This window comes from Urocampus carinirostris, chromosome 10, assembly GCF_059441175.1.
Source record: "Urocampus carinirostris isolate Australia breed hairy pipefish chromosome 10, RoL_Ucar_1.0, whole genome shotgun sequence".
Taxonomy (NCBI): Eukaryota; Metazoa; Chordata; class Actinopteri; order Syngnathiformes; family Syngnathidae; genus Urocampus; species Urocampus carinirostris.
This window is the reverse complement of record NC_142358.1, coordinates 27,512,844-27,540,170: the sequence shown is the minus strand read 5'-3', so window position 1 is coordinate 27,540,170 and position 27,327 is coordinate 27,512,844. Positions and strand designations below refer to the sequence as shown.

General features: G+C 38.4%; 1 protein-coding gene across 1 annotated transcript in view; it reads right to left on the bottom strand.

The window, feature by feature from the left end:
* LOC148358572 (uncharacterized) overlaps positions 1-26,597 on the bottom strand; it is a 59,458-nt gene extending 32,861 nt beyond the window's left edge. The window contains exon 1 of the mRNA XM_088346443.1: positions 26,147-26,597. Coding sequence (XP_088202569.1) covers positions 26,147-26,238 — 92 coding nt within the window. The 5' untranslated portion in view covers positions 26,239-26,597. The remainder of the gene's footprint in view (positions 1-26,146) is intronic.
* Positions 26,598-27,327: the final 730 nt, after the last annotated feature.

The window sequence follows — 27,327 nt, the reverse complement described above, 5'->3', positions numbered from 1 at the left end:
CACCTGGTGTAATGTAATCGCAACACCTCTCAGTGTTATTTTACTTTAGTTACTTTTGGTAACCCAGGCGATGGACACTTATCCGTGTGTATATTGTATAGTTGCTCCCATTATAGTAGTATGTGTGAGAGAGTATAGTAGTATATGTGAGAGTGTAAACTAGTATGCTTATGAGACTATCGTAAAATAAGTGAGAGTGTATACTAGTATGTTTATGAGATTATAGTAAAATAAGTGAGAGTATAGTAGGTTGTGTATGAGAGTACCCTAGTATGTGTGAGAGAGAATAGCAGTATAAGTGAGAGAGTATAGTAATATAAGTGAAAGAGTATAGTATTGTGTGTATGGGAGTATTGTGATACGAGTGAGAGAGTAAACTAGTGTGTAAGGGAGCATAGTTATATGATTTAGAGTGTAGTGGTGTATATGAGAGTTAGTACTATGTGTGTGAGAGTATAGTAGTCCATGTATGAGAGTAAGTAGTCTGTGTGAGAGAGTATGGCAGTGTGTTTATGAGAGCATATTAGTCTGTTTGGGAGTACTGTAGTATGTAGTGGAGTATAGTAGTACGTATGAGAGAGTATAGTGGTAGTCTGTATAGAAGACTATATGTTTGTGCATTGGTATGACTGTGTATGAGAGTATACTTGTGCATGTGTGAGAGTATGGTGTTATAGCATACATTATGCAAGCCAACCAGACCAGTACGCCGTCGTTGACCTGAGAGAGGTGGAGCATAAAGGCACTCGCAAACACGGTCTCTCACACAAACACACACACTCACTAAAAGCTAATTTAGCTTTCATGCATCGCTGCCTACATTGATTAAGACCCTGAACTTGAATGTCTTGAAAAACGAGTGCATATATTTTGTTTCACAGGTGCTCAGAGAGAAAAATGGACCTTTCTATTAAAGGCCTAAAAAGTGACTACTTCTGTCTAGTCCAATTGTGTCAACAATACGGCCTGCAGGCTGGATCAGGCCCGCCGAGAGATTTAATCTGGCCTGCCAGACATTGCTGAGAGAAGCGCAAGCGAAAAATGATCAACACTGACCTGCAGTTTTAAATTTGTCCACTGGATGTTGCCAAAGTCGTGTGCAACTTTAAACAAAGTTTAAAGAGGCTTTAGCTCGTTTTCATTGATAAAAGTAAAAAGCAGAAAAATATGTTTTAATTACTTAAGTCGTTGGTACTTAAATTAGTGTTTGTGTTCTATTTTAACCCCTTGCATTTTGCATGAGTTTCTCAGAGTTTAATACTGGAAGTTAATGTATATATATACAAATGCATAGAAAATAAATACTACAAGAGATTGAAGCATAGTGAATAAAGGAAAGAACTTGAATGTTGGTCTAATTGTGTCCCTTTGATTCACCATAGTTTGTATTTTTCTTTTAGCGGTCATTTCGGTTGGTCAAACATTTCACACTAGCCCTTTAAAATATCATACTAATTTCCCCTTCGGTTTTTTTGGCAGAGGAACAAACAGGAAAAAGAAAACTATCTAAAAAAGGGAGGAGGAATAGCATCCACAGCTGTAATCAGTTCCAGCTTGAGACCTGCTCCTTCCTTCTCTCCTTGCTCCGTATCAGATGAACGAGGGAGTGAGGTAAGGAGAGACGGAGGAGGAGGAGGAGGAGACAAGGGGGCGGAGCTTCACTTGTTTGTTTTTCCACCTTGCCATTGTCAGATTTGAACCCTTGAAGGGAATCATCTGCTCTACTCTATAAACACCATCTTCCTTTCTTCCTTTTTTCCCTTGTCCTATTACTTAACTTTCTTTATTTCTTGGTTTATAGCTTCCCTTATGTCTTTCTTTATCTCTTTCTACCCCTCTATATATTTTTCTTTTTCTCTTTCTCTTTCTTTACAGTATACCTATCTTTGTCTTTCCTTCTTTTTCTCTACCTCTCTTTATGACCTTTCTTTCTTTTTCTCTGTTTCTTTATCTGTTCTCTAGTCTCTTTTTTTCCTCCTTTCTCTACTGGATAAACATTTTCTCTTTTTTACATGTATTTTTCTCCCTTTTCCTTCCTCTCCTTTGTTTGTTTCTTTCTCCCTCTCTCTCTTTTTTTCTTTTTCTTTATTTCTTGGTTCCTTGTCTCCCTCTTGCTCTCTCTTTCCTTATCTCTTCATACTTTGTTTATCTCTTTCCTTGTCCCTTTCCCCATCTCTTTCTTTATTTCTGTATTTATCTCTTTCCTTATGTCGTTCTTAATCTATTTCTACCCCTCTTTATCTATTTCTTTATAGTTTTCCTTTCTTTATCTCCTTCTTTGCCTTTCTTTATGTCTTTGCAACTTTCTACCTCTATCTCTTTATCTCTTTCTTAATCTCTTTTTTTCTCTCCCTCTCATTATCTCTCGTTATGTTTTTCTTTTATCTGTTTTTTTTAATCTGTTTCCTTATCTTTTTAATTTTCTTTTTGTCTGTCTCTCTACTGGATAACCATTTTGTCTTTCTTTCTTTGTATTTCCCTCTCTCTACCATCTCTCCCTTTCTTTTTTTCCCTTCAATTCTCCAAAGATGGCAGTCATCAATTCCGTTATCCCTTCCAAAGCAAAGTCGAGGCCGACAGCTCATTGTGTGAGACGGGGCGGCAGAAACATTACTACATGATGCTCTTGGCTTTGGCTGCTTATAATCTGCATCGGCTTTTGTGCCGAGGGGGAGAGAGAGAGGGAGAGAGAGAGAGAGAGAGAGATGAAGAGGAGAAGGCGAGAAAGAGGAGAGGAGAATGGGGGAGGGACAAACCAAGGTAAAAAGGGGGTTCAGCGACAACCAACGGGCTGCAGGCTGGAATCAGCGACAGAGGCAAGTGTTGAGGTTGCATTGGCCTTTTCTCCTTCCTCTATTTTTTTTTTACAACCATTATTCTCAACCTCCCTGCTTGGCTGCCGGCCCAGCTGGGTGTGTCTGGATGGTGGCTCTTCTCTGACCCTTTTGGACTCAGGGGCCACACTAGGGGCCCGTTTTTTCTATGCAGCTGCACATAAAGGCAGAAAAACACATCTGGATGGAAAGGACACCAAAAAGTATATTCTAACAACCTGCTTTAAAATCCCCCTGGCTGCAGATCTATATTTGTCTAAAAGGACGTTTTAAAAGTAAATACTTGCTCTTACATATAATATCATACTCTCACACATGCACAACTATACTCTCATTAGACCTAAGATTTATGGCCCGAGCCCGAACCCGAGGCAATTTCGGGCCGGGTCGGGCCTGAAATGTCAGCCATACGGTCGGGTCGGGTCGGGTTCGGTCCTGCTTTTTTTTTTTTTTTTTTTTTTTTTTTTTAATTAATTTATAATTATAAATATATGTTCATTAAAAATATATACTTAAACTATGTATGGATACTAGACCAAGGAATACTTGTTATAAAATAAATAATTTGGATAAAACGGAGAAGGAGCTGTAATTGCTTTTAACGGAGCCAGAGCATGCTGGCATGGTGACATTTTCATCCGCGTTAAAAAACGCAATTTGTAGAATACGATCGCGCTTTATTGTTTAAATAAACGCGTTATATAGACTAGGATCTCCCAATTGTTATAATTAGCTCGCTTTATTGTTTTAATAAGCGTTTTATATAGAATACGATCGCTTTTGTCGGAAGCGTAAATTGACGTTGGTGACATTTTCATCCGCGTTAAAAAACGCAATTTGCAGAATAAAATCACGCTTTATTGTTTAAATAAACGCGTTATATAGACTAGGATCTCCCAATTATTATAATTAGCTCACTTTATTGTTTTAATAAGCGTTTTATATAGAATACGATCAGGGGGGGGGGGGAATTTGCATAGGAGTCGGAAAAGGGCACAACACGTAAACACCCCCTCAAAAAGTGCTGCGCTAAAATCTTAAGGACGTACTACTACTGCTGCTGTGGATTATGGCCCAATGATCAAGTCGTCAAAATGACGGACGCCCTTAAATGTTTTCGCTACCTCAAAAAAAAAAAACGTCAATGACAGATTGTCGCTTAATGTAACATCTGCAGTGCAGACACAGAAATATAAAAGATGTAAATGTTTATACAGTTTTATTTAACTTAGGCCTAGATGTTGTAACAAAAGGCAGAGTTTAATTTGTTATCATAAATAACCCCTCCTTATAAATAAAATATGTAATTTCGGGCCCCTTCCGGGCCGGGCCAGCAAATCCAGTTAATTAGTCGGGCTCGGTCCGGGTCAGGTTTAATACCCCTCGGGCCTGCGTCGGGCTCGGGTGCTTTTTTTTGGCCCGATCTTACCTCTAACTCTCATACAGACCCATTCACTAACACTACTCTGCTCTCTCACACAGACCACTATACTCTCAAATACACACTACATACTCTCTCACACACATTAATTTATTCTCATATGCACATTAATATACTCTCTTTCTCTCTCTTACACATATTACTATACTCTCATACAAACACTACTATGCTGTGACACACGTGCTACTATAATCTTATACACACACTACTATACTCTCTCACACAAACCAGTATACGCTCATAAGCACACTACGTACTATCTCACACGTATTAATTTACTCTCATATGCACATTAATATACTCTCTTTCTCTTACACATATTACTATACTCGCATACATACACTACTATGCTCTGACACACATCGTACTATAATCTTATACACACACTTCTATACTCTCTCTCACAGACCATTATACTCCCTTACGCACACTACATAGTCTACTACACTCTTTCTCTCTCTCTTACACGTATTATTATACACACACTACTATGCTGTGAGACACATGGTACAATAATCTTATACACACACTTCTATACTCACTCACACAGACCATGATACTCTCATACACACACTACATAGTCTCTCAGACAAATTAATTTACTCTCATATGCACACTACTATACTCTCTCTCTCACACGTATTGCCATACTCTCATACACACACTACTATACTCTAACACAGGCCACTGCACTCTTATACGCACTATTATACACACGCTAAATGCTCTCTCACACATATCATTTTACTCTCATATGCATACAACTTTCTCTCTTAAACGCATTACTATACACACACAAATATGGTGTGACACACATGCTACAATAATCTTACACACACACTATTATACTTTCTCACACAGACAATACTCTCATTCGCACACTACATAGTCGCTCACACATATTAATTTACTGTATCTCTCTCTTTTACACCTATTTCTATACTCTCATACACACTACTATGCTGTGACACACATGCTACTATAATCTTATACATACACTACTATACTCTCACACAGGCCACTACACTCTTATGCGCACGCTATATACTCTCTCACACATAATTTTACTCTCATATGCACACTACTGTACTATTTCTCTCTCTCTTACACGTATTACTTGACACACACTACGATGCTGTGACACACATGCTACTACAATCTTACACGCACACTACTATACTCTCTCACACAGACAACTGTACTCTTATTCGCACACTACATAGTCGCTCACACATATTAATTTACTCTCATATGTACACTACTATACTCTCTCTTTCTTACACATATTACTGACTCTCATACACACATAATTATACTGTGACACACATACTACTAGACTCTCTCACACGTAATGCTATACTGGGAGCGACTCTAGTTCGACATTGACCTGTACAACATATACACACAGGTCAGTGTGCCCTTATAGCAATAGTAACTTTAATGGTATATGAGAAATAATGTTAGTCTGGGAGAGAGAGTATTATAGTGTGTGCGAGAGTCTATGGTAGTGAGTGAGTGGGAGTATAGTAGTGTGTGTGAGTCCATTGTGGTGTGTGTGTGATAGTGTAGTGGTAGGTGTGTGAGAGAAGAGTAGCATATCCGTGAAAGCAAAGTAGTGTGTGAATGAGAGTATAGTAGTAGTATGTGTGTGAGAGTACATAAGTGTGTGAAGGTATAGTTGTGTTTGAATAAGAGTTCAGTAGTATGTGTGAGAGTATAGTAGTAGGACTTTGAGAGTATAATTCTATGTGTGAGAGAGTATAGTAGAGTGTATGGTAGTGTTTTTGCATGGGTATGATGGTCTGTATGAGAGTATAGTTATACAAGGGTGAGAGTATGATGGTACACGTAAGAGTATGATTTACTCCTTAAACGGCACTTTGAAGTAATATGTATTCTTCTTATTTTCATTATATTTGCGTGTTTGCTCACAGACTCGTATAGGAGCCAGGACAGCTCCCCACATTTATCTCTCGCACTGTGTCCAAATAGAGCAAATGTCTTGGGTGCCATGCTAATATTAGCTGCTGTGATGGTAAGAGCCTGCAGCAAGCAGACACAGCCTCACACATGCTTGCACAAGCACACAGAGACCAAATACATGCATGTGCACTAATGTTTTATATATATATATATATATATATATATATATATATATATATATATATATGCATATAATCGAAAAGGAAGTTCTTTAAAGCTCAATAATGTATTTAATATAACAAAGTCATAGAAAACCCTCATAGTTTTCTTTTTTTTTTTCCAATATTTGATACAATAAGAAACAAAACATTTATTTTTTTTATCATTGAAGTAATATTATTCAGTGTTGGTTTTCAGTTTAATTCGGAAACTTTTTATTTGAGATATTTCAATATATTTGTGAGTTAATAATTATATAATTGATTTTGATCAGTTTCGATATGAAATAATAATAATTTTGAATAATTTGCATAGTCAATTACCTGCGAGGTATGGCGATGGAGATTTTTCGTTTTCCGCAGTTCCGTTTAGCGGAGTGGTTGATGCCACACGCTAAGCTGGGAATCGGAGAGGAGGTTAGTTCCGGTAGCTACCGGTTGCACCAGGTAGCTCCACGTTAGCGTCCGAGATGTTAGACGTGAGCCACGTTTCCGTAAAACACAGCAAACTGCACTCCCTGTACGCTTTGACATTTTTCCGACACAGCCAGTTCGTCTGTCTTATTTGGTATAGAGTTATCATTTACCATGATTACGGACAGTACCGAAGACTTATAACGCCGCTAGCCGCTTAGCCTTGGCTCTGGCACTGCATCCACGATAGGGCCCCCTCATCACGCCGGCGCGAGAATACTTCAAGGCAAGGAGTTCGTTCCTCGGATAAACGCATTTTTGTGCGTTAAAACCCATAACGATATGATAGAAGGCAATCCAAAGTGTACGGACGGCACCGTAGTTTTTTTGACCCAACCGTAACACCGTAGTGGGTTCAAGAAAACCGTACTCATTACGGCAAAACCGTAGTACTTGGCAGGTATGAACTCGTCATTGTGTTTTGGCATCTTTCATTGTCGTACCTCGTCGCATTTAGTCACTTCCTCGTTGTATTTTGTTGTTGTATTTCGACTTTGTATTTTGTCATCGTATTTTGTTGTTGTATTTCATTGTTGTACATTGTCATTGTATTTTGTCTGTATTTTGTCGCTTTACTTCGTCGTGGTTTTTCATCGTTGTAACTCGCGACTGCATTTTGTTGTATTTCGTCCATAAAGTAGGGGGAAATAGTCAAATAGATAACTAGTAAAAATGGGGTGATGGGTGAAAACAACACGGTATTCCATGTTTTGTTCCTGACATAAGGCTGGTCCACATAAATAAATTGTTCAAAAATCATGTAACGTGATTTCTGGATTTTTCTTTTTAGTTTATCCCTCTCACAGTGGACATGCACCTACGATGAAAAATTCGGACCCCATTCTCTTTTTATGGTATGTTATACAAAAGCAACAGTCTACGAAAAAAAAAAAACGTTCAGCGGAGAGGGACCCAACTGTCTTGTGTCCTTCTCAATAATTGAAAGAACAAACCAACACAAACACAACACGAAATCTGTAATTCTTTTGTCAATAGTTGGACCTTGGAAAACAGTTTCTGGGTCCTGAAAGCTTTTCCACAGCACTAAATAGTAAAACCTTTTTTTTTCTTTACTTCCAGTTAAAACCGCCTAACGACCATAAAAGCAGCAGAAAACATTGGCTAATACGTTGCGACCTCAGCTACGTTAAAGTGATTGAAGACGATCAGCATTGATTTACGGATTTCATTTCTGTCCAGCTTAAACGTTTGTTATCTGCTGCCAATGAAAAGGGATCAGTCGGGCAGGCCAGATAAAGCATGGGCCGAGACCCACTTCTGTCACGACATCCTGCACACTGGACGCTATGCACAGTCAGGCACATGCACGTACAAGAAACACTGTAATGGTCAGAAAATGAAGGATGCAACTGTGAATGTTGGACCACGCATGCGATGGTGTACATAAAGGACCAATCCTGCCATAAGTAGAAATAAATCTCATCTCATCTCATTAGCTGCACCGCTTATCTTCAGTAGGGTCGCGGGGGTGCTGGAGCCCATCCCAGCAATCATCGGGCAGTGGGCAGGGGGACACCCTGAACTGGTTGCCAGCCAATCGCAGGGCACACAGGGACAGACAACTCGCTCGCTCATTCACACCTAGGGACAATTTGGACCGGCCAATCCACCTGAAATGCATGTCTTTGGAATGTGGGAGGAAACCGGAGTGCCCGGAGGAAACCCACGCAAGCACGGGAAGAACAGACAAACTCCGCACAGGAAGTCCGGTAGCTGGATTTGAACCCACACAGGAGGTTCCCAAGACCTTAGAACTGTGCCGCGCACGCGCTAACCACTGCGCCGCCGTGCTGCCCCTAGAAATAAATTAATACTTATAAATTGGAGGTAATAATACAGTATAATACTACATTGTACTTTGAAGCGCCTTTCAGGACACCCTAGGTCGCTGTACATATAGTAGGACACAACAATAAACAAAGAGTAAAACAAGCAAGTAATAGATAGCAAATAAAACACAGTCGAGTTAAAAAGGGGCGGTATCTGGGGCACATGGTCAAGAAAAGGCAAGTCTGAAAAGGTGAGTTTTGGGTCCGGATTTGAAGGTGGACATGGTCACAGAATTTCTGAGGTCAGGCGGCAATGAGTTCCAGAGCTCGGGGGCAGAGCGGCTGAAAGCTCTGTGTGAAAATGTGTCCAAAAAACACGTCTTCCTCCCTAGTCCTCATAAATAAAATGTGAAATCTCGGGCTTGGTCCGTCAAAAGGCTTGGGCTGGGTCAAGCATTACAACCCTTGGGTCTAGGATGGATTTTATAGGCCCCATCTTACGTTTTATTACAGATTTATGCCATACAAATAAATGAACACATAAATAAATCACGTAATCCCTAAATATAGGACCAAAATTCAATGTCCTCATCTATCCATGCATTTTTTTCATTTATCCATTTATTTTTTTTGCTAATTATTTTGTCATGTACTTTTTTGTTGTGTATCGTTGTATTTCGTCCTTGAATATCACCGTATTTCGGCGTTGTACTTTGTTTTTGTACTTTGGCAATGTATTTCGTCGTTGTGACTCGTCATTGTATTTTGTTGTATTTCATCATTGTAAATAAATATGACCAAGGTAGATTTATTTCGTCATCGTATTTAGGCATATATTTCCGTCGTATTTCGTCGTTGTACTTTGTCGTGGTTCTTTATTGTTGTAACTCGTGCATTTTGTAGTGTTTTGTTAGCGTATTTCGTCGTTGTATTTTGGCATATTTCGTCGTATTTTGTTGGCTTGCTTCATCACATTCTGTCGTTGCATTTCGTCATTATAATTTGTCGTTGTACCTTGTCATTGTACTTTAACTTTGTAACTCGTCATTGCATTTTGTTGAATTACGTCATTGTATTTTGTTGTTGTATTTTGGCATATTTCTTCGTATTTCATCTTTGTACTTTGACATATTTCGTTGTTGTATTATTTCGTAGTATTGTTTTGTTGTATTTTGTTACTGTATTTTGTCATACTTCATGATTGTACTTTGTCATTGTATTTCATCATTGTATTTTGTCGTATTTTGTCATCCTATTTCGTCGTTGTATTTCGTTGTTGTACTTCGTCCTGTTATTTCATTGCAACAAAAGGTTATTCAAATGAGGGTGTGTGTCAAACAGCCTAAGATTTTCACCGATTGGTTTATCATTACTTATTCATCCCCTCATTTGAATAACATTATGTGCTGAAAAAAAAACCGAAGACAAAATACAATGACAAAATACAACCACGACAAAATACAAAGACAAAAATTACGACTAAGTAAAAGAGTGACCAAATGCATGAATAGATGACTGAATTGCATGTATGTAATATGTATAGGTATAATGTGATTTATATATATGTTTTTGTGTTATTTGCCATATATTTCTAGGTATCTTTTTATTTATACATTTCTACTAATGGCAGGATCGGTCCTCCAGAGTGCACAGGTCCATGTGGAAGAGGCAGAGTGTGGGGTTGGGGATGGCCCCCAAGAAGTAGCTGTGGGCGGCAGATTAGCTCCCAAGGACAACGTGAATCATGTTCTAAAAACAAACACAACAAAACAAACAGAACGAAGTTTACCAGTTACAGTACTGTGTATGGCGTGGTACCAGTCGCAAAAACACATACAAACAAAAAAATAAAGAAATAAACTTGTTGCCTATTGATTGGTGTTTTCAGAATTTATTACAATGCACTACCAAGAAAAAAAATATTTGCTGGTAGATCATTATGCATATTTAATTAGGGATAGTCTAACTTTTTTTTCCGACCAGTGTCGATATAAGAATTATTCTCAGTACTGACTAACACAAAGTGTGGTAACAATAAGTACATTTGACACATACAATTTCCACAATAGCAATGCATATCCAAATTCAGCAAATTTCATTTAAAAGGTGCTGTTCGGTATTAGGAACTTTTTTAATCACTTATGCTTTTTTGGGCTTGTTTCATCATTGCAGCCTCTGTAAAGCTCCTTATGTTCCGTGTGCAAGTAAGTGCATTTCTTAGACGCGCTCAAATAAACTCTTCTTTTTCATTGTTTTAGGGGTTTGTGTTTGGAATTTACTGCAAACTAGCCTTTTCTAACTTACACCATTTTCATGTTAAGGGTTAATGGATGCCTTAACAGCCTGGGGCACCAATGAGGACGCAACCCTGGGCGGCTTTTGCAACTGTCTATTGCTCCTGGTCTGTTTTTGGGTCACGGCAAAGTGGGCACAGTCCATTCCTTAATGTGGTCAGCCCAGTTGTTTTTCGGTCTTCTTCTTTTCCTGCCCCCTTAGACTGTGCCCTGGAGAATTATCTTGGTCATTCCTGATGATCTTGTGACTTTCCCATAACACTGCAGTTTTCGTCTGCCAGAGTCGACAACACTTCTTCATAGGTCCAATGCGCCCTCTGATGGTGTTGCGTACCGTTTCGATTGTCACATGCGCTATGTAGCTAATGCCTAGAAGTTTCCTGTAGCATTGAATCGACATGGCCTGGATTTACCTTTCCAACTTTTCTGTGAGAGTCCATGCCTCGCAAGCGTAGAGGGAGATGGAAGTAACCAGCGCTTGCATGAGTCTGATCTCTGATTTCACTGCCATGTTCTAGTACCTCCAGATGGGTTTAAGTCTGGAAACATGGGCTGTGGTTTGAGCTATCCTGGCCATGATTTCTGGTTCTGACAACTCTTCTGATATGACAGCTCAAAAATATTTAAATCTGGTGACAGGTTCTAGCTCTCTGTGGATGATGGTGGTGTTTGTGGAGATACCCTGGGGATTGCTGGTCATTACTTTTTTGCTGTGTTGATTTCTAGCCGACGAGATCTCTGAGTTCCTGTTCGTCTCTGGCCAATCCGGCATTATCATCAACAAAACGGTTAGTGATGTTGTGTGCCCCAATCCTGACTTTACCTTCATGTTACTCCAGAGCTTCGGACATGATCCTCTCCAGATAGATGTTGAATAAAGTTGGAGAAATAAAAAAGCCTTGTCTAACGCCAACTGAGGTTCAAAACCACGCTCCAATGATGCCATTAATAAGTACCCCACTGTTGGCATTGGCATACAGTTCTTCAGTGGCTCATGTTGAATTTCCGCATGGTGGCCCATAAAGTGGCTTGCCAAACTGACAAACGCCTTCTTGAAATCAAAAAACGTGTTGAACTCATTTGAGCATTGTTAACACATACCTAATAGAGTAAATATTCTACTTTTAACTTTATAGGACACCTCAAACGATGCAACCAACATTTAGGCTATACCAACTTAAGCTATGGCTTAAGTTGGTATAGCCTAAAGTAAAAAAATACCCTAAAAATACCCCAAAATATGGCTATTTTGGGGTATTTTTACTAAACATTTTTGCATTCAAAATAAAATATATATCAATAACTGTTTCTGGGAAGCTGTCAGGAAAAGATAGTTCTTTTTTGTAACTTATAATGTGGCTATTGATATCAGTATCTATAGCCGTCCTGGGTACTAATACTCCCAATATAACATGTATACAGTAACATACATTTACAGCAATACTGTTAAGTGTGATTGGTACTTTTTCTGTCTTATTCGTATTTACATTATTTAAAACCACTTTCTTATATTACAATGTTTTTTGCAGGATGGGTCTGCAGACAATTAGTAGAAAAAGTATAGTAGGAGAAACTGTCTTTGTAAAAATAACATTTAACATGCAAAGGTTATTATTTTTATACATTTATATTACAAAGTAGGGCTGCACAATTTTGTAAAAGATACTACATGTAATTGCGATTTTCCAGACCTGTATTTCACTTTCAATGCGATTTTCGATTTCAAAAGAAAAATGCGTTTTCTGTACTAGTTTTGTTTTTGTGAGTACTTAACCATCCAGTTGTCTTTCGGTCTGAATACCCGCAACTGTGTTGTTAAAAACCCAGAAAATCCTCTTGAATTATATTTTATGTAACTTTAAACGGTATTACTTTTTACTTGATTGTCCCAACAGTAGAAAATGGAAAATGCAAGGTTGTTTTTATTCATTTCCATGTATGCTGTATCAAAAAGTACAAAAATTGTATTTTGGATGAAGTCAAAACAAGGGTTGACATACCCGTCAACCTCCACGGCTCCATGCCCGGACAAACTGTCGTATTTTCTCGTACAAAATACAAAATATTCGTACACGATATTGGTTTTTTTTTCCGGAATGATGCATGATGGGAAATCCCCAGGCGGCAGACGCATGCGATTGACAACTTTGCGTTTTTCCGTACAGATTTCCTTGTACGTCGTACTCGTCTTAAAATGCATAAAAAAACGTACTTTGTACGGCAGAACCGTACAGGTTGACAGGTATGGGTTAATCATGTAGACAAATTTTAACCTTAAGAAATCAACAGTCTGAGCTTTATTATAAATCCTTGAAAAAAAAAAAACGCAGTGTCTTGCGATTACACAATCACACTACGTCACTTCGCAATATCAATTAGGTTTTGGTTAATTATACATCCCTATTACGTAGATATGATTTTAGTTTCTTCTTGAGTTTTTGCACTGTGAGATGTGTTAAAATATGTAGAAATGTGCAATCAATACCAAAATCAGGATACAAATCTATATATAATCTATATTTCCAAGTATGAGTACTCTCGATGGCAGAATAATCACTACGCTCATCACCATTTTATGATCATAAATAATAAATAATGAATTATAGGATAAAAATAGGGTAAAGTGTTTCCACGAATCAAGTATTAATGGGAGTGGGATCAGTTATTTGTATTGGTAACTACTCAAACTCGGTTTATTATTGTTCAGGAAATCAGTGTCCAACTGATAAAATATTGACATAACCAGCCCCCACAAAGAAGCTCTTAGTTTCAAAACACACACATTATGTTCTATACTCCATCACTTGCATTCATTTTTGGAGCATGAGTTAGAATTCAGAACGAGCTCATTTTTAGAAATAACACAAAGGCCTTTCTGTCACTCGACGGAAATTTACGTTACAGTTGCTTGGGAGACAGATAATAAGTTGACCAATCAGCTTGTGAACTCGGAAACCAATACGTAAGATGTGATTAGTTGTCATGAGCAACTGTGATAAAACAAACAAATAAATAAAAATGTATATTTGCTGCTTGATTCGTATCCTACATTGTAATCCAAAGAGTTCAAGAAAATAAATTCAATTTTTCAAATGTATTGATTCAAAAGGATTGTTCAATTTAAACCAGAAACAGAAGAATATATTCACGATTTAAATAAAATAAAATAAAAAATGCAGAGCAAAACAGAAACGATTTCAAGTCATAACATTTTAACACTCAAATAGCCGCAATTTTAAAGGGACAGTGTATATTATTGTTATAATCTTTTTGATTTTAGCTCAGGAGGTAGAGCGCTCATCTTGGGATCAAGAGGTCGCATGTTCGATTCCCAGCCCCTCCATGCTATATGTGTCCTTGGGCAAGACACTGAATCCCTAATGCCCCCAATAAGCAGGTAGGCGCCTTGCATGGCTGACTCCCTATTGGTGTGTGAGTGTGTGTGTGAATGGGTAAGTGTGAAGCACATTGGAAAGCGCTTTGGGAGGTCTTCATTGACTTGAAAAGCGCTATATAAATGCAGACCATATGTTTCTGCCGTATCTGCGTTTGGCCATTCCCGACGTGTAGAAAAACGTTTTTTTTTTCTGTGGTATAAAATGGAGTGTGCCATTCCGTATTTGCAGACCATTATCATTATCTACTGTTGAGGAGTGTAATTGACCCTCTGTCACTTTTTTCCCTCAGCATTATTATACTAATGCAAAGGCTCACGACCCAGTAATAACAGGTCGGTGACGCACTTTTGGGTCCCTACCTGCGAGTTGAGTAACACTAGAATAGATGATTTGTGGAGCGTTGTGCAATTTATTGTAAGGGAATATTTAAAACTGCTTTGGGATTGTTGGACTGACACGTTTAGTTTGTATAAGGGAAGATTTTCATCTGATTCCTTACCAATAAGACAAAATACTAGGCATCGACAAAATAGCAGAAATCATCCATTTGTATCTTGAACGGAGTTGCAGGCAATCTACAGAAGCCCCCAAGGAACATTAAAAAAAAAAAATTAAAATGTTTTCCATGAATCAACAACATGTGTGACACAATCGTGAAGTAGAAGCAAATTATTTCAACATTTTATATTCTATTTACCATGAAAAAACTAAAATTGTGGTGCTCCCAGCTTAGCCAATTGACTCCAGAGGTTCCCTGGTGAATTATGAAAGATCCAATGTAGACTTAAATGACTAACAATGACTGAGTGCATAAAATCTCAGTTTTAATGCTTGGAATCAGAGGTCTATGAAAGCAAAACTGGAGCATTATGAAGACCAAAGAACACACCAGGCAGGTCTGGGATATGGTTGTGGAAATGTTCAAGGCATGAATAGGATACAAGAAGATTTTGTAACATTTACACTTCTCCCGAAAATCTGTGCGAGCATCCTTCCATTCATCCATTATCTGCACCGCTTGTCCTCAGTATTTGGGGGGTGCTAGAGCCCATCCCAGCTATCTTCTAGTAGTGGTCATGGGAAACCATGAACTGGTTGCCAGCCAGTCACAGGGCACACATCATTCACACCTAGGGACAATTCGGACCGACCAATTCACCAGACATGCATGTCTTTGGAATGCGGAAGGAAACTGGAGTTCCCGGTAGAAACCCATACTAGCACAGCGGGAACATGCAAACGCCGCACAGGAAGGCTGGTAGTTGGACCACAGAACTGTGCCGCAGATGCGCTAACCACTCAGCCGCCATGTAATCACAGCAAAAGGAGGTTGTATTAGTATCAGATTATTAACTCAAAGGGGGAGGATATTTCTCAGTTATTAAACACATTATAAAATTTGATTAAATTTAGTTTATTTTCACGTTTGTGTCTTACGTGTTGTTGATTCTTAAGAAATATTTCAAGTTTTTTATCTCAACAAGTTTGAAGCCTGAAATATGGCGATATGTCCAAAATATCTTGGCGTGGGGGGAATATTCTGCAAAGCAGGGTAACTTTCATCAAGTGGTATGTTGTTCATGCCTCTCAAGTAACAACTAAATTCCTGTGTAAAAATATTCTAAGGACCTATTCATGAGTGACAACTTTTTAGGGAAAGCAACTGATATCACTTTCAATTGAAAACGTAGATCCAGAAAAGCTCATTTGTATTGACCAACATAGGTCAGTTTTCCTTCTAATCAGCTGGACTTAACTAAAGCCAACCTAAAACCTGTGCAGAGAATCGGCAGGTGTAACACTGGCTCGAGAACAGCTCCAGTTTTCAATATTTTGAGAACAATAGAGCGTTTCAATGAAAGACAGAAACTAAGTGAACATAATAGAAGGGTGTTTTTGTTGTTGTTTGTCATGGCTCCATAATAGATCTGACAATTATTTTGGTCGGTTTGTTAGTTTGGACTTGAATTGATTGAAAAAATATATAGTGGCAATAATTTTCCATGTTCGCATGCCAAATGTTTCTATGTAAATAGCAAATGAGTTCCAAAGGGTCTTCTTCATGGCCGAATTCGAGCCCTTTTAAACGACTTTCAAAGCCAATTTTTAAAATTTTCCAGTACCATTAAAAGAAGAGATCTATGTATTTTGCAGAGCCACAAATATATCTGGATTAACATATGCGATTTTTAATCTCGGGTGCATACATCGACATACAATTTTTAGATCTTGAGTAAAACACGAATATATTTGTTCTTAAGACAAATTTCCCCTCTAGATGTTGGGCAAACATGACTGTAATATGTAGCTTAGGTTTTCAGTTGTAGGAAGGTTTTCCCGTTGCACTTTACCACTCGGAAACGCAAACTTCGGTTTTCTATGACCCATAACAACTATCGATAATTGATGCGTAATCCTTATGCATTTTATAATGCCCTGCTTAGGGGTTAGCAAGCACTTGTGCTCTTAGAGGGCGATGGCGCTTAATAAGACAATGCGGTAAAAATTAATGCCAGCTGCCGTTGATCACCAAGACCGAATGCAATACTGCAGTTAATCAGAAGAAAAGCAACAGCAAAGCGAAGCCAGAGAGAGCAGTGTCAGCCTAATTTTGAAGCAAACTCGTTGAGAAACATGAACAAATTGTCAGGCATTTACAAGTACTCTGACCAATACTCAAGCACTTTCAATCCTTGAAAACACAACATTAAAATTCAAGCATTTTCAAGAATTTCAAGCACCCTCATAAACCCTGTATGTATATGCAAATATACTTTTGAATTAAATTGTAATCCTGCAAAGTAATCCTTATTTTAAATATATATACACACAATTGTCTTTTCTCTGCATCTTAATTCAGTAACCCTGTCACATGTATTCCATTACTCCACAAGCCTGAAATGGAGGCATGCATTGCTATTTTTTAACATGCAGTACAGCAACTAACCTAACCTTCCTAAAAATGTGAATTTGTAAAGCATGTGTCGTGCATGCCTCAGGGAAAGCTAGGAGGTTGTACAGTTATCTCCTGTGTTGTCATTCTCAACTATACAACCTACTACCTCAATCTGCCGGCAAGCGGGGCAACTTTAAGGCTCTTTCGAAAAATCCGGATTACGCCATCCACTGTTATAGCAAAAAATGGCTGCTGTGGAAAATGCGGTGAAACCAAAATAGATTCACATACGTGTCAATGATGGATTACAAGTGAAAATAAACAAAATCAAAAAACAGGTTTTGATAAAAGTTGGCGTCGGCGACTATTTAGGCGATGCCGCTCAAGTTGTTGGAGCCGCACAGACGCAGACCTGTAGATACAAGCTTGCGGTAGCAATTAACACAAGTTCGGATCTACGGGTTTGGGGCTGAGAGCACAAAAAAAAATCTTACGTCCGTCGAAGGCCCAGGCGATAGAACGATAATAATTTTCATACATTTTTTGCCAACATAAATTATAAAAATGTACGATACAAGTCGATATATTTAAACTGTAGCTACACATCCTGAACACCGGAGAAAACGGGGGCGCTCATGCAAATGAAAACACAATTTCCAGACCAAAATTCAGGAGACGAAGGAAGCGACAAGGACCAGCTAATAATTTCAAAGGAATGGCCGTAGAGCGGCTCACACAGAGTGGAAGCAAAAGGAATACAAAACAGTGAAAATAAGCGATATAGGGACGAAGGAAACGCAGCAGGTTACTCGAAGCATGCTGAAAGAGTTGTAGACAGGAGAGACCACCCATCTTCAGTTTTTTTGAAGATATTTAGGCTACAAAGAGTCTGATAAATAGCAGTGTGGCGATGTGGACTGCAAATGTTGCTGACTACATGTGCCAATCAAGGTGGGCGACACTTAAAGCCTATTTCACCATTTAAAACAGTATCGCCCACTAGAACAGTTGTTCTCAAATTGAAGACCCACCTTTCCACCCTGATGACAAGCTGCGACCAAAAATCAAGAAAAAAATTCCACTTGGCAAATGTATTGTATAAAAAGATGACAGTTTTAAGCAGAGATAGAAGAATATATTGACAAATCATACACAAAATGCCCAACAAAACCCAAATGACTTCAAGTACCCTATATAGTCGCATAGAAGCCTCCATCGCATATAAGCAACACCCTAAAACTGCTTTAAAATAGCCACAAATAAGTTCCTACCCAAGAATGCTGAAAGAAATTGGACCAAAACAATGATAACTACATAATCATGTAGATAATATACTGGTTGAAAAAAAAGCTAAAAATAAAACACTTTTAAACAATTTCCTGCACATTCAAGCAGTGCTTCAATGGCAGACATACAGTATCTTCGTATTTTGCAATTATTTCCTTCTTTGACCAGATCATTGATATCACTATTTTTCACTTTCCCTCCCCTTTCTCACTTTTTTTCTTGGGACCCAGTATTATAGGCAGCAAAAGGAAATAAAACAGACAAAATCACGATAAATGAGACGAGGTCACTCTTAATCAAAATTGGAGCGGCGCCGATTGACTGAACAGGAAGATAATACGGTGTAATTGACCCTCTATTCTTTCTTTTCCTCAACATTACTTTCCCAGGGCAAAATCCTGCGACCCACCTTTGGGCCCCGACCCACCAGTTGAGAAACACTAATCTAGAATACGCTAAACGAAAAACAGTCCCAAACGAGTTCAGCGGGCCAGTGAGCGTTGAGCGTTTTCCAGCAGCGTGCCACATGAAAGAAACAAAAACATTACTAGAGATATGATCTTAGGCCCAAGCCCTAACCGAGCCTAAAATGTTAATCATTACGTTCGGGTTTGATCACTTTATGTCTCTTTGGTTTGTATTTCTCCATATGCTTTGTAGCGCTAATTTTCGGTAGCACTAAACAATACAGTGGCATCTGGTGGTCAAATATGACACACTGTCGCTTTTAAAAAGGCCATTTGAGCATGAAAGGGCATACGATTAAAATAAGTTGTTTTGGTTTTGCTGTCCATTTTGCTTTGTGTTTTAAAAAAAATGTGAATATATCCTAGTATCTCTTGTTTAAACTACACAATCTTTATCATTCATAAATTTGAGAAGATATTTTTTTGTTCTTGATTTGGGTCGCAGCTTGGAATTAGGGTGGGGTCTTGAAGTAAGACCAGTTGTTAGCAATGGCTCTTGGGTTTGTTGTAACGTTTTGGAAACTGAACATTTTCTTTTGCCTATTAATTTAGTAACATTGTCAGACACCAGGTTTCCTACAGCTTAAGGCAAGGTAAATTCTAGACTTTTCTAGACTTTTTTAATAGTCTTTGAAATCAAATTAAAGGCCAAGTCGAAAAAAAACACAATTGAAATGAACAAAACACAATTATGAATTAGAGGCAATTTTAAACAAATGCTTACTCGTTTATTTATTTTAAGTTACATCTTGGTCCAGTTGAAAAATGTCCATCTGAAAAACACAACACTGTCCAAATTTTTTAGACATAGAAAACAATAAAAAAAGGACGTTTACAGTACATCATAGATCCTCAAAACTGGCAAACAACAACTAATTCCAAAGAACTCTTCTCTACATTCATGAAGCATTTGTATCACGATGCTTGAAAAACGTTTTTTTTTTAAAGTCAATCTTCAAAGTTCAAATAAATATAAATCTTAACATTTTTAAGACTTTCAAAAATTGGATTTAAGACATTTTAATGCTACACTTAAAAAACATGGTGCTGACCCCAACAACTTCGACAACCTCCGCCCCATCTCCAACCTTCCATTTATTTCAAAAATCCTTGAAAAAACTGTTGCTGCTCAACTCCACTCGCACCTGTCCCTCCACTCTCTCTATGAGCCCTTTCAGTCTGGTTTCCGCCCCCGCCACAGCACAGAGACTGCCCTAATCCGTATTGTAAATGATCTCCTCATAGCATCCGACTCCGGTTTAGTCTCCATCCTCATCCTCCTAGACTTGAGCGCCGCCTTCGACACAATCTCTCACCCTATCCTCCTCAATAGACTCTCCTCCATTGGTCTCACCCATACTCCCCTCAGTTGGTTCCATTCCTATCTCACTGGCCGCACTCAGTTTGTCCAGCTGAAATCCTTCACCTCAAAGCCCTCCCTAGTCACCACAGGTGTACCCCAGGGATCTGTCTTAGGTCCTCTTCTCTTCATCGTCTACCTCTTGCCTCTTGGTCATATCCTCCGCAAATTTAATATCCACTTTCACTGCTTTGCTGATGACACCCAACTCTACCTCTCCTGCAAACCAAACTCCATACTCCCACCTCCCTCCCTCACCTCTTGCCTTTCCGAACTCAAAACATGGTTCACAACAAACTTTCTTAAATTAAATGCCAATAAAACAGAATTCCTCCTTCTTGGCACCAAATCCACTTTATCCAAAGTAAACAACTTCTCTCTCAACATCGACAGCTCCTTAGTGTCCCCCTCCCCCCAGGTCAAGAGTCTGGGTGTCATCCTGGATAGCATGCTTACCTTCCACTCACATATCAACACCATCACCCGCACTGCTTATTTCCACCTCCGCAATATTACCAGACTCCGCCCTTCCCTCACCCCCCGCACTACTGCTATTCTCGTCCACAGTCTTGTCACATCCCGCCTTGACTACTGCAATGCTCTCCTCTTCGGCCTTCCCCAAAAGTCCCTCCATAAAATTCAGCTGGTTCAAAACGCCTCTGCTCGCATCATCACAAAAACATCTTCCCAGCAGCACATCACCCCCGTTCTCCAACAGCTACACTGGCTTCCTGTTCAGCATCGCATCAGCTACAAACTCATCTTATATACATATATGGCCATTCACAACCTGGCTCCTCCTTACCTGTCCGACCTTCCCCAGGTGCACGTCCCCACTCGCTCCCTCAGATCCTCGTCCTCCCTCCGACTGTCAGTGCCCCCTGCCCATCTGAGCACCATGGGAGCCAGAGCCTTCAGTCGCGCTGCTCCCAAGCTTTGGAACAATCTACCTCCGGACCTCCAAAACTGCACACCTCTCTCCACTTTTAAGTCCCGTCTAAAAACACACCTGTTCAGGACTGCCTACAACACATAGCTTCTCCATTTCTTATGTTTTTATGATTTTATGTCTTGTTTTTATTTATTATTTCGTTTACAACTTTTTAAATTGTATTTTTTTTTTTTTTTTTTTTTTCTTTCATTGTTTGTACAGTGTCCTTGGGTGGCCTGAAAGGCGCTTTTAAATAAAATGCATTATAACTAAGGCCTTATTTTGAGAACAATGAATTCAATGCATTTTAAGACATTTCAATGCCAATTAAGACCTTATTTTGAGAGTAATGAATTCAATGCCTTTCAGGACTTTTTTAAGGATCTCTGGGAACCCTGGACACCTTAAGACTACATGCACTGAGTGTAAATTGAAATTAATTTGTGTATTTATTGTTGTTTCATTTTTGGGGATTGCAGGTCTACCTCTGTTTATGTGCAATGTTCCATCAATTTCCATCATTATGGACCCCGCCCGTCCACAAACGGACTGTTTACAGTCCTACCCTCGGACGGAGGTACAGGTGTGTGAAATGCAGGTACAGGAGTGTGAAATGCAGGACGACTCATCTAAAGAACTCTTTTTACCCCTCTGTTATGAGACTCTTAAATGGCTGCTGATCGAACAATACACCACAGACACGTTCAGCACACTACGGACACTTTAAACTGGACCATACTTGGACTATTAGTCACTTTCAACTGAGTTTTATCTTATTTTCTTAACTCATCTTGAGTTAATCTTGTATTTTTAGATTTTTAATATTCGTAATATTCTTTTTTTCGTTTCTATTTTTACGCTGGCAACTGTGTGGACAGCAAAGTCAGAATTCCAATGTGCAGGGAATCGTGGTTCTTTACTGTGCATTTGACAAGAAACGCTTTAAATTTGAATGTTCCGCGTTTTAATTTTATTCACTTTTAATATCTATTTCATGTTCCTTATATTAGTGAAATGTAATGTTCTCGTTTGTCACCATGCATCTGTTTTTCTGACATTAAAGATTGGTTAAAGCAGCATATGGTTTTGTCCACTTTCACTCCGGGGCAAAAATTAAACTTTAAATATGTAAAACCAAATACAAGCAATAAGAAATGATAAGAAATGTTTTATTGTGATGATAATTTTTGTCCAATTCAGTTTATTAGCCTGACGGATGGAGGGGGGGGGACTGTTTATAAAACTTGTTTTCCTGACCACGAGATGGTGGTTGAGTGAATTACGGTTGGAAAAGTTTATGTGGCATTTTAAGGGCTATGCGGCAGGGCTCGAGTGAGATGTAAGTGAGAGAATAGAGAATGTAGAGGGAAATGTTTTTCGAAGCGATGTGATTCTTTTTTTCCCATTTTTTAAAAATCCTCTTGTGTTAACAATGAGGTAACACGCCCCATGTTAACAGGTAGGTGGCGATCCGTGTCTTAAATGAGCTGTAAAATACGTTAAAAACAAAAACGCATTCTAATGTTTTCCTTTTGATCTATAAAATGTCTTTATTGTATTTTTGGATTTGGGACTCTGGGCCTGATTGCTGGAAGGATATCCCTTAATTTCAATTTTCAAAAATAGTCAATGAACCTCAAGAGAATTATATGAATACATAACATATAATCTGTTATCTTACTATTACTGAGGGGTATTGCAACACATCTACTAAATCATTACAAATAATCTTTTTTTTTCTAATATTACCAACTATAATACCTATGGTGTTAGCATCGGTTTTGACCAATACATTTTTTTTTCTGGAAAAGGCAAAAAAATAAATATTTTTTAGCAACATAACTAGGGAATAAAAATGAGTCAGGGATTAAAAAGGTAAAAAATACTGTGGAGGAAAATACAGTATATATTCGTGTATAATGTACACACTTAAATTCTGATTGAAAACAAGTATAAACTGATGTTGCTTTTGTCTCAGCTTAAACTTAACATTGAAAGTGTCAAACATTGTTGAATACATTATTTATTGACAACTATGAACACAGTTCCAACATAAATTTTTAATGTATTTATTGATTGTCCTCAAGTGTTCGTTTCAGCATCAGATACACAAAAGAGTTCTTACCCTCGGCATTCTTCATATTTTTCAGGACGACTTTCTTTTTTTCTCTATTATCTAACATTCATATCTGGTACCTTTAATAAAAAATAATGTGATGATGAGATAAAATCGAATCCATCTTACACACAAATAAATACAGTACCCTTGCCCATGCTAACTACACTGATTTGAATTCTAATGCACCACCTTAGCGCTTAAGGTGTTATGCAAAAGGTCTAATATGGCAATAAGCTCCAGAAAGGGTAAATGGAGTGAATAGTAATGTTACAAATGCTGCTAAACAGAAAGCCTTGGGGTTCATAGTTTAGTTGTATAGTTTTACTTTTATAGTTGTGTTTAAATATTTAAGCAACATTCATATCCTACTCGTCTTGCGTAACAGTGTGTAATATTTCACAACAGGCAGTATTATGCAAAAAATGTTCGATGTTATCGATTACAATAAAGACTGTTCTGTTCTTTTCTATTCTGCTCTGTTCAAATATTTTCTATTCTATTCTGTTCTGCTCTGTTCAATTCTATTCTGTTCTATACTATTCTGCTCTGTTTGATTCTGTTCTCTTCAATTCTATTCTTTTCCATTCCTTTCCACTCCAATGTAATTCATTCTATTATACTGTGTTCAATTATTTTCTATTCTATTCACTCAGGTAAATCTTACAATACCATCCTCCCCACCTCAAAACATTTTCTACTTGGATCTATACAATTCGCTTAGGTCACACTTTTTAACTTCCAAATAGTGATTTTTTTCCTAGAGGTAAAATATTTGCATGACTGAATTTTACAGACTCACTACTTTCATTTTAATTTCAGAATTGTAGTTGCTACTTTTATTTAAGCAACAGAAAAAAAAGTCAACTCATAAGTCTTTTTCCAACCGATGACATATGTGAAACCACCCGGAAGTCTCATCAAGCAGCACAAATCCAAGCGACAAAGCAGTTCACGGTTTTCTTTCTCCTCCAGCGTCCTGCGCCTGAATGGAAATGAGACGTCTGAATTTTAAGCCGTTGCCAAGTTGCCGAAAGTATGTTAGTGGGTCTTTGCCAGCGCACTGAAAAACACTTCGAACCCTGCCACGACAATAGAGTTCAATCGGGTCCATGGAACTCGAACGCTGCTGCTTATCTGGAAGTGCACGAGTGCCAAGACTGCCCACTAAAATCTACCCGGCAACAGTGTGTTGTGAGTGCTGCGTTTTAACCTCCTGTTGTACTCGGGACGAAATGACCCACCCTTGTGTTATCATAAACAGCAAAAGAAAATGACCTAAGTGATGTTTTATTTAACCCTTCTCTTGTGTTTGAGTCGCCACCAACTCGTTTTGAATTTGAAGTGCATACAAAAAAACACTACATTTGATTATTGCCTCAAGGCTCCTTGACTTTGTCGGGAATATCTATTCCCCCAAATAGAGTAAGATTAAAATCCACTACATTCTAATCTGCTCTAATTGAAATCGTTAAATTTGTATTGTTAAAATCGGTTTTGACCTGGTTATAAAAACAAGATTAAAAATCACTAACTACAGCCTAAACTGAAATATGTAGGTGTACTGGACATACTGAGCATCACATGGAAATAATATACTTGCAAAAAAGACAGAAAATGGGACACTTTTCTGCCACAAAGCTTCTTAACACAGTTTTGAACACACATGCAAGTTCTTGAACACATAATTTTGTGATTTATTTGCTTTGGAAGGAGTAATCGATCTTGGTCCTTCCTGGCTGTTTTATATTTTGTGTTTTGACTTGTTCTGCTATTTATTTTATATTTGTATTCAAGTTTTATTGCTGAAAATAAAAAAATCTTTTTTTTAGCCATATTTTTTAAGTAAATATTTATGGGTCGAAACCGACCCTAACACTATAGATCAGGGGTCTCTAACCTTTTTCCAGGTTACTTTTTGTTACGAAGTAGAGAAAATGACACCCAGTTTGATATGCATTTGTAAAGTAGACAGATAGATAGATACTTTATTCATCCCCGTAAGTAACAACTTATCATATTATTACTATGATTTTAATATGTTACTAATTATTAGAAGTAGGGATAAATACTCAGTCTACCAATAAAAAGATAATTTTTCTAAAAAACACAACACGGGCGAGTTGTTACCAGAAAAGGTCCGCGCATTATAATTCTTTTAAGGTTCATTTTAACCATTTTTTAAGATTGAAATGGAGGGGTATACAGACAGAGAAAAGGCCCGGAATACCACAATAAAAATCGAAAAAATATATAATTTCCTGCATAAGGAAGTCTAACAAGGTAACAAAGTGATGAGAAAAAAATTTGATGATTTATTATTATTTTGCAGTGTATTTTACAGCTGATTTAGGAAACGGGTTGCCACCGACCAGCTAACAGGGGCGTGTTACCTGCAAATAACACAAGAGGAGGGTTAACTTTAGATTTTTTCTGGAAGAAAAAATGAAATGGTGTTTTTATTCTTATTTCCATGCATAAAAAAGTGAAGAAAAAATGATTTAAAATGAGGGGAACAAGATGTTTAAACAAAGATTATAAGAGGTGATGAGCCGGCATGCTGCTATCACTTCCTAAATATCTCATATGCGGCGGCGGCAGAATGCAAGGAGCCAGTTTAGGCCCCTTCTCACTCCCAAAAAGGGAATATCAAAAAGTAATCGAAGCAAAAACACAGCAAACACAGCTCTTTGCGTATGCGAAGCAAACTGACTTACCCGCTGTGCTTCTCTGCGTCTTTTTGGCTTCCCAACGTTTCTTTCTGCCTAAAGGCCGGGCCTTCGACGCTACGTGCGCTGTACGCCGTCATAGCCGTTTTGTCGGGAGGGAAACATAAAATAAAACCACGCAGAAAAGAAAAACAAACAGGAAAAGGGAAGAGTGCAGGGCGCTTCTGGAAAGGTTGGGACGGAGTGAGACGAGAAAAAAAAAAGCAAAGCAGAGGTTGAGGGACTCGAAGGGGGGAAGAAGGAGGGGAAAATTAGAAACAACTGAAAAAAAGCAGGGAGGTTTATTTTGCATGCAAAGTTGCGTAAGTTAAGTAGCATACTATTGGAAAAAAAAATCAATCTCATAATTTCCCCCGTTGTATATAGAAAGGCCATAAAATAAACCGAAACCCTTTAAAAATGCCCTCTCCTTCCCTCTGTCTTTCTGAAACTGCCTCCACTCTTTTGCAATCTCCTTTACTTGCACAAAAGGGGAAAAAAAAGAAAAAGGAGAGAGTGGAAATTCGACGAAAGGAAAAAGCAGCCATGCAGCAGTCCTCCTGTCACCCCGACACCTCCTTTCTATCTTCCCACTCCTCCTACTCCCCCCTACTCAAAATCCGGCAAAGTACCCCACCCACTTAAATGCAAGTCCAGTCCAGGTACAGCTACTACTCACTCAGCCTCCTCCCAATGCACTACACACTCCTCTTTTTTTTTACAAATACATAAACGCACACATCTTTATTTGGACTTGGATCTTCATCTTACTATGCTCGAACCAGACTGACACACCCACACATTTTGGGAGAAATTTCCTCCAAGCGAAAACCAATTGCAAATTTCTTGGGCTGCAACTAACGACTATTTACTAGTAACTGAAATTGAAACAAATAGTAGAATAATAGGATAGTTATTAAGTTTTTCTATTTATCTATCTATATACTAAAGCCATATCCTCCTGGTGGGAGGTGGCTGGAGTCAAGATCACACTTACATTCACCCAACGTTAATTCCCCTTGTCTCTTCCCAACCTGACACAGAACATTAAGCCCACAGCACAACAAGGGAGTGAGTTGCTGTGCCATGCAACCCTTCATCAGATAGATAGATAGATAGATACTTTATTCATCCCCAAAGGGAAATTCACATTTCCAGCAGCATCCCTTCGCTGAGAACAATACAATAAT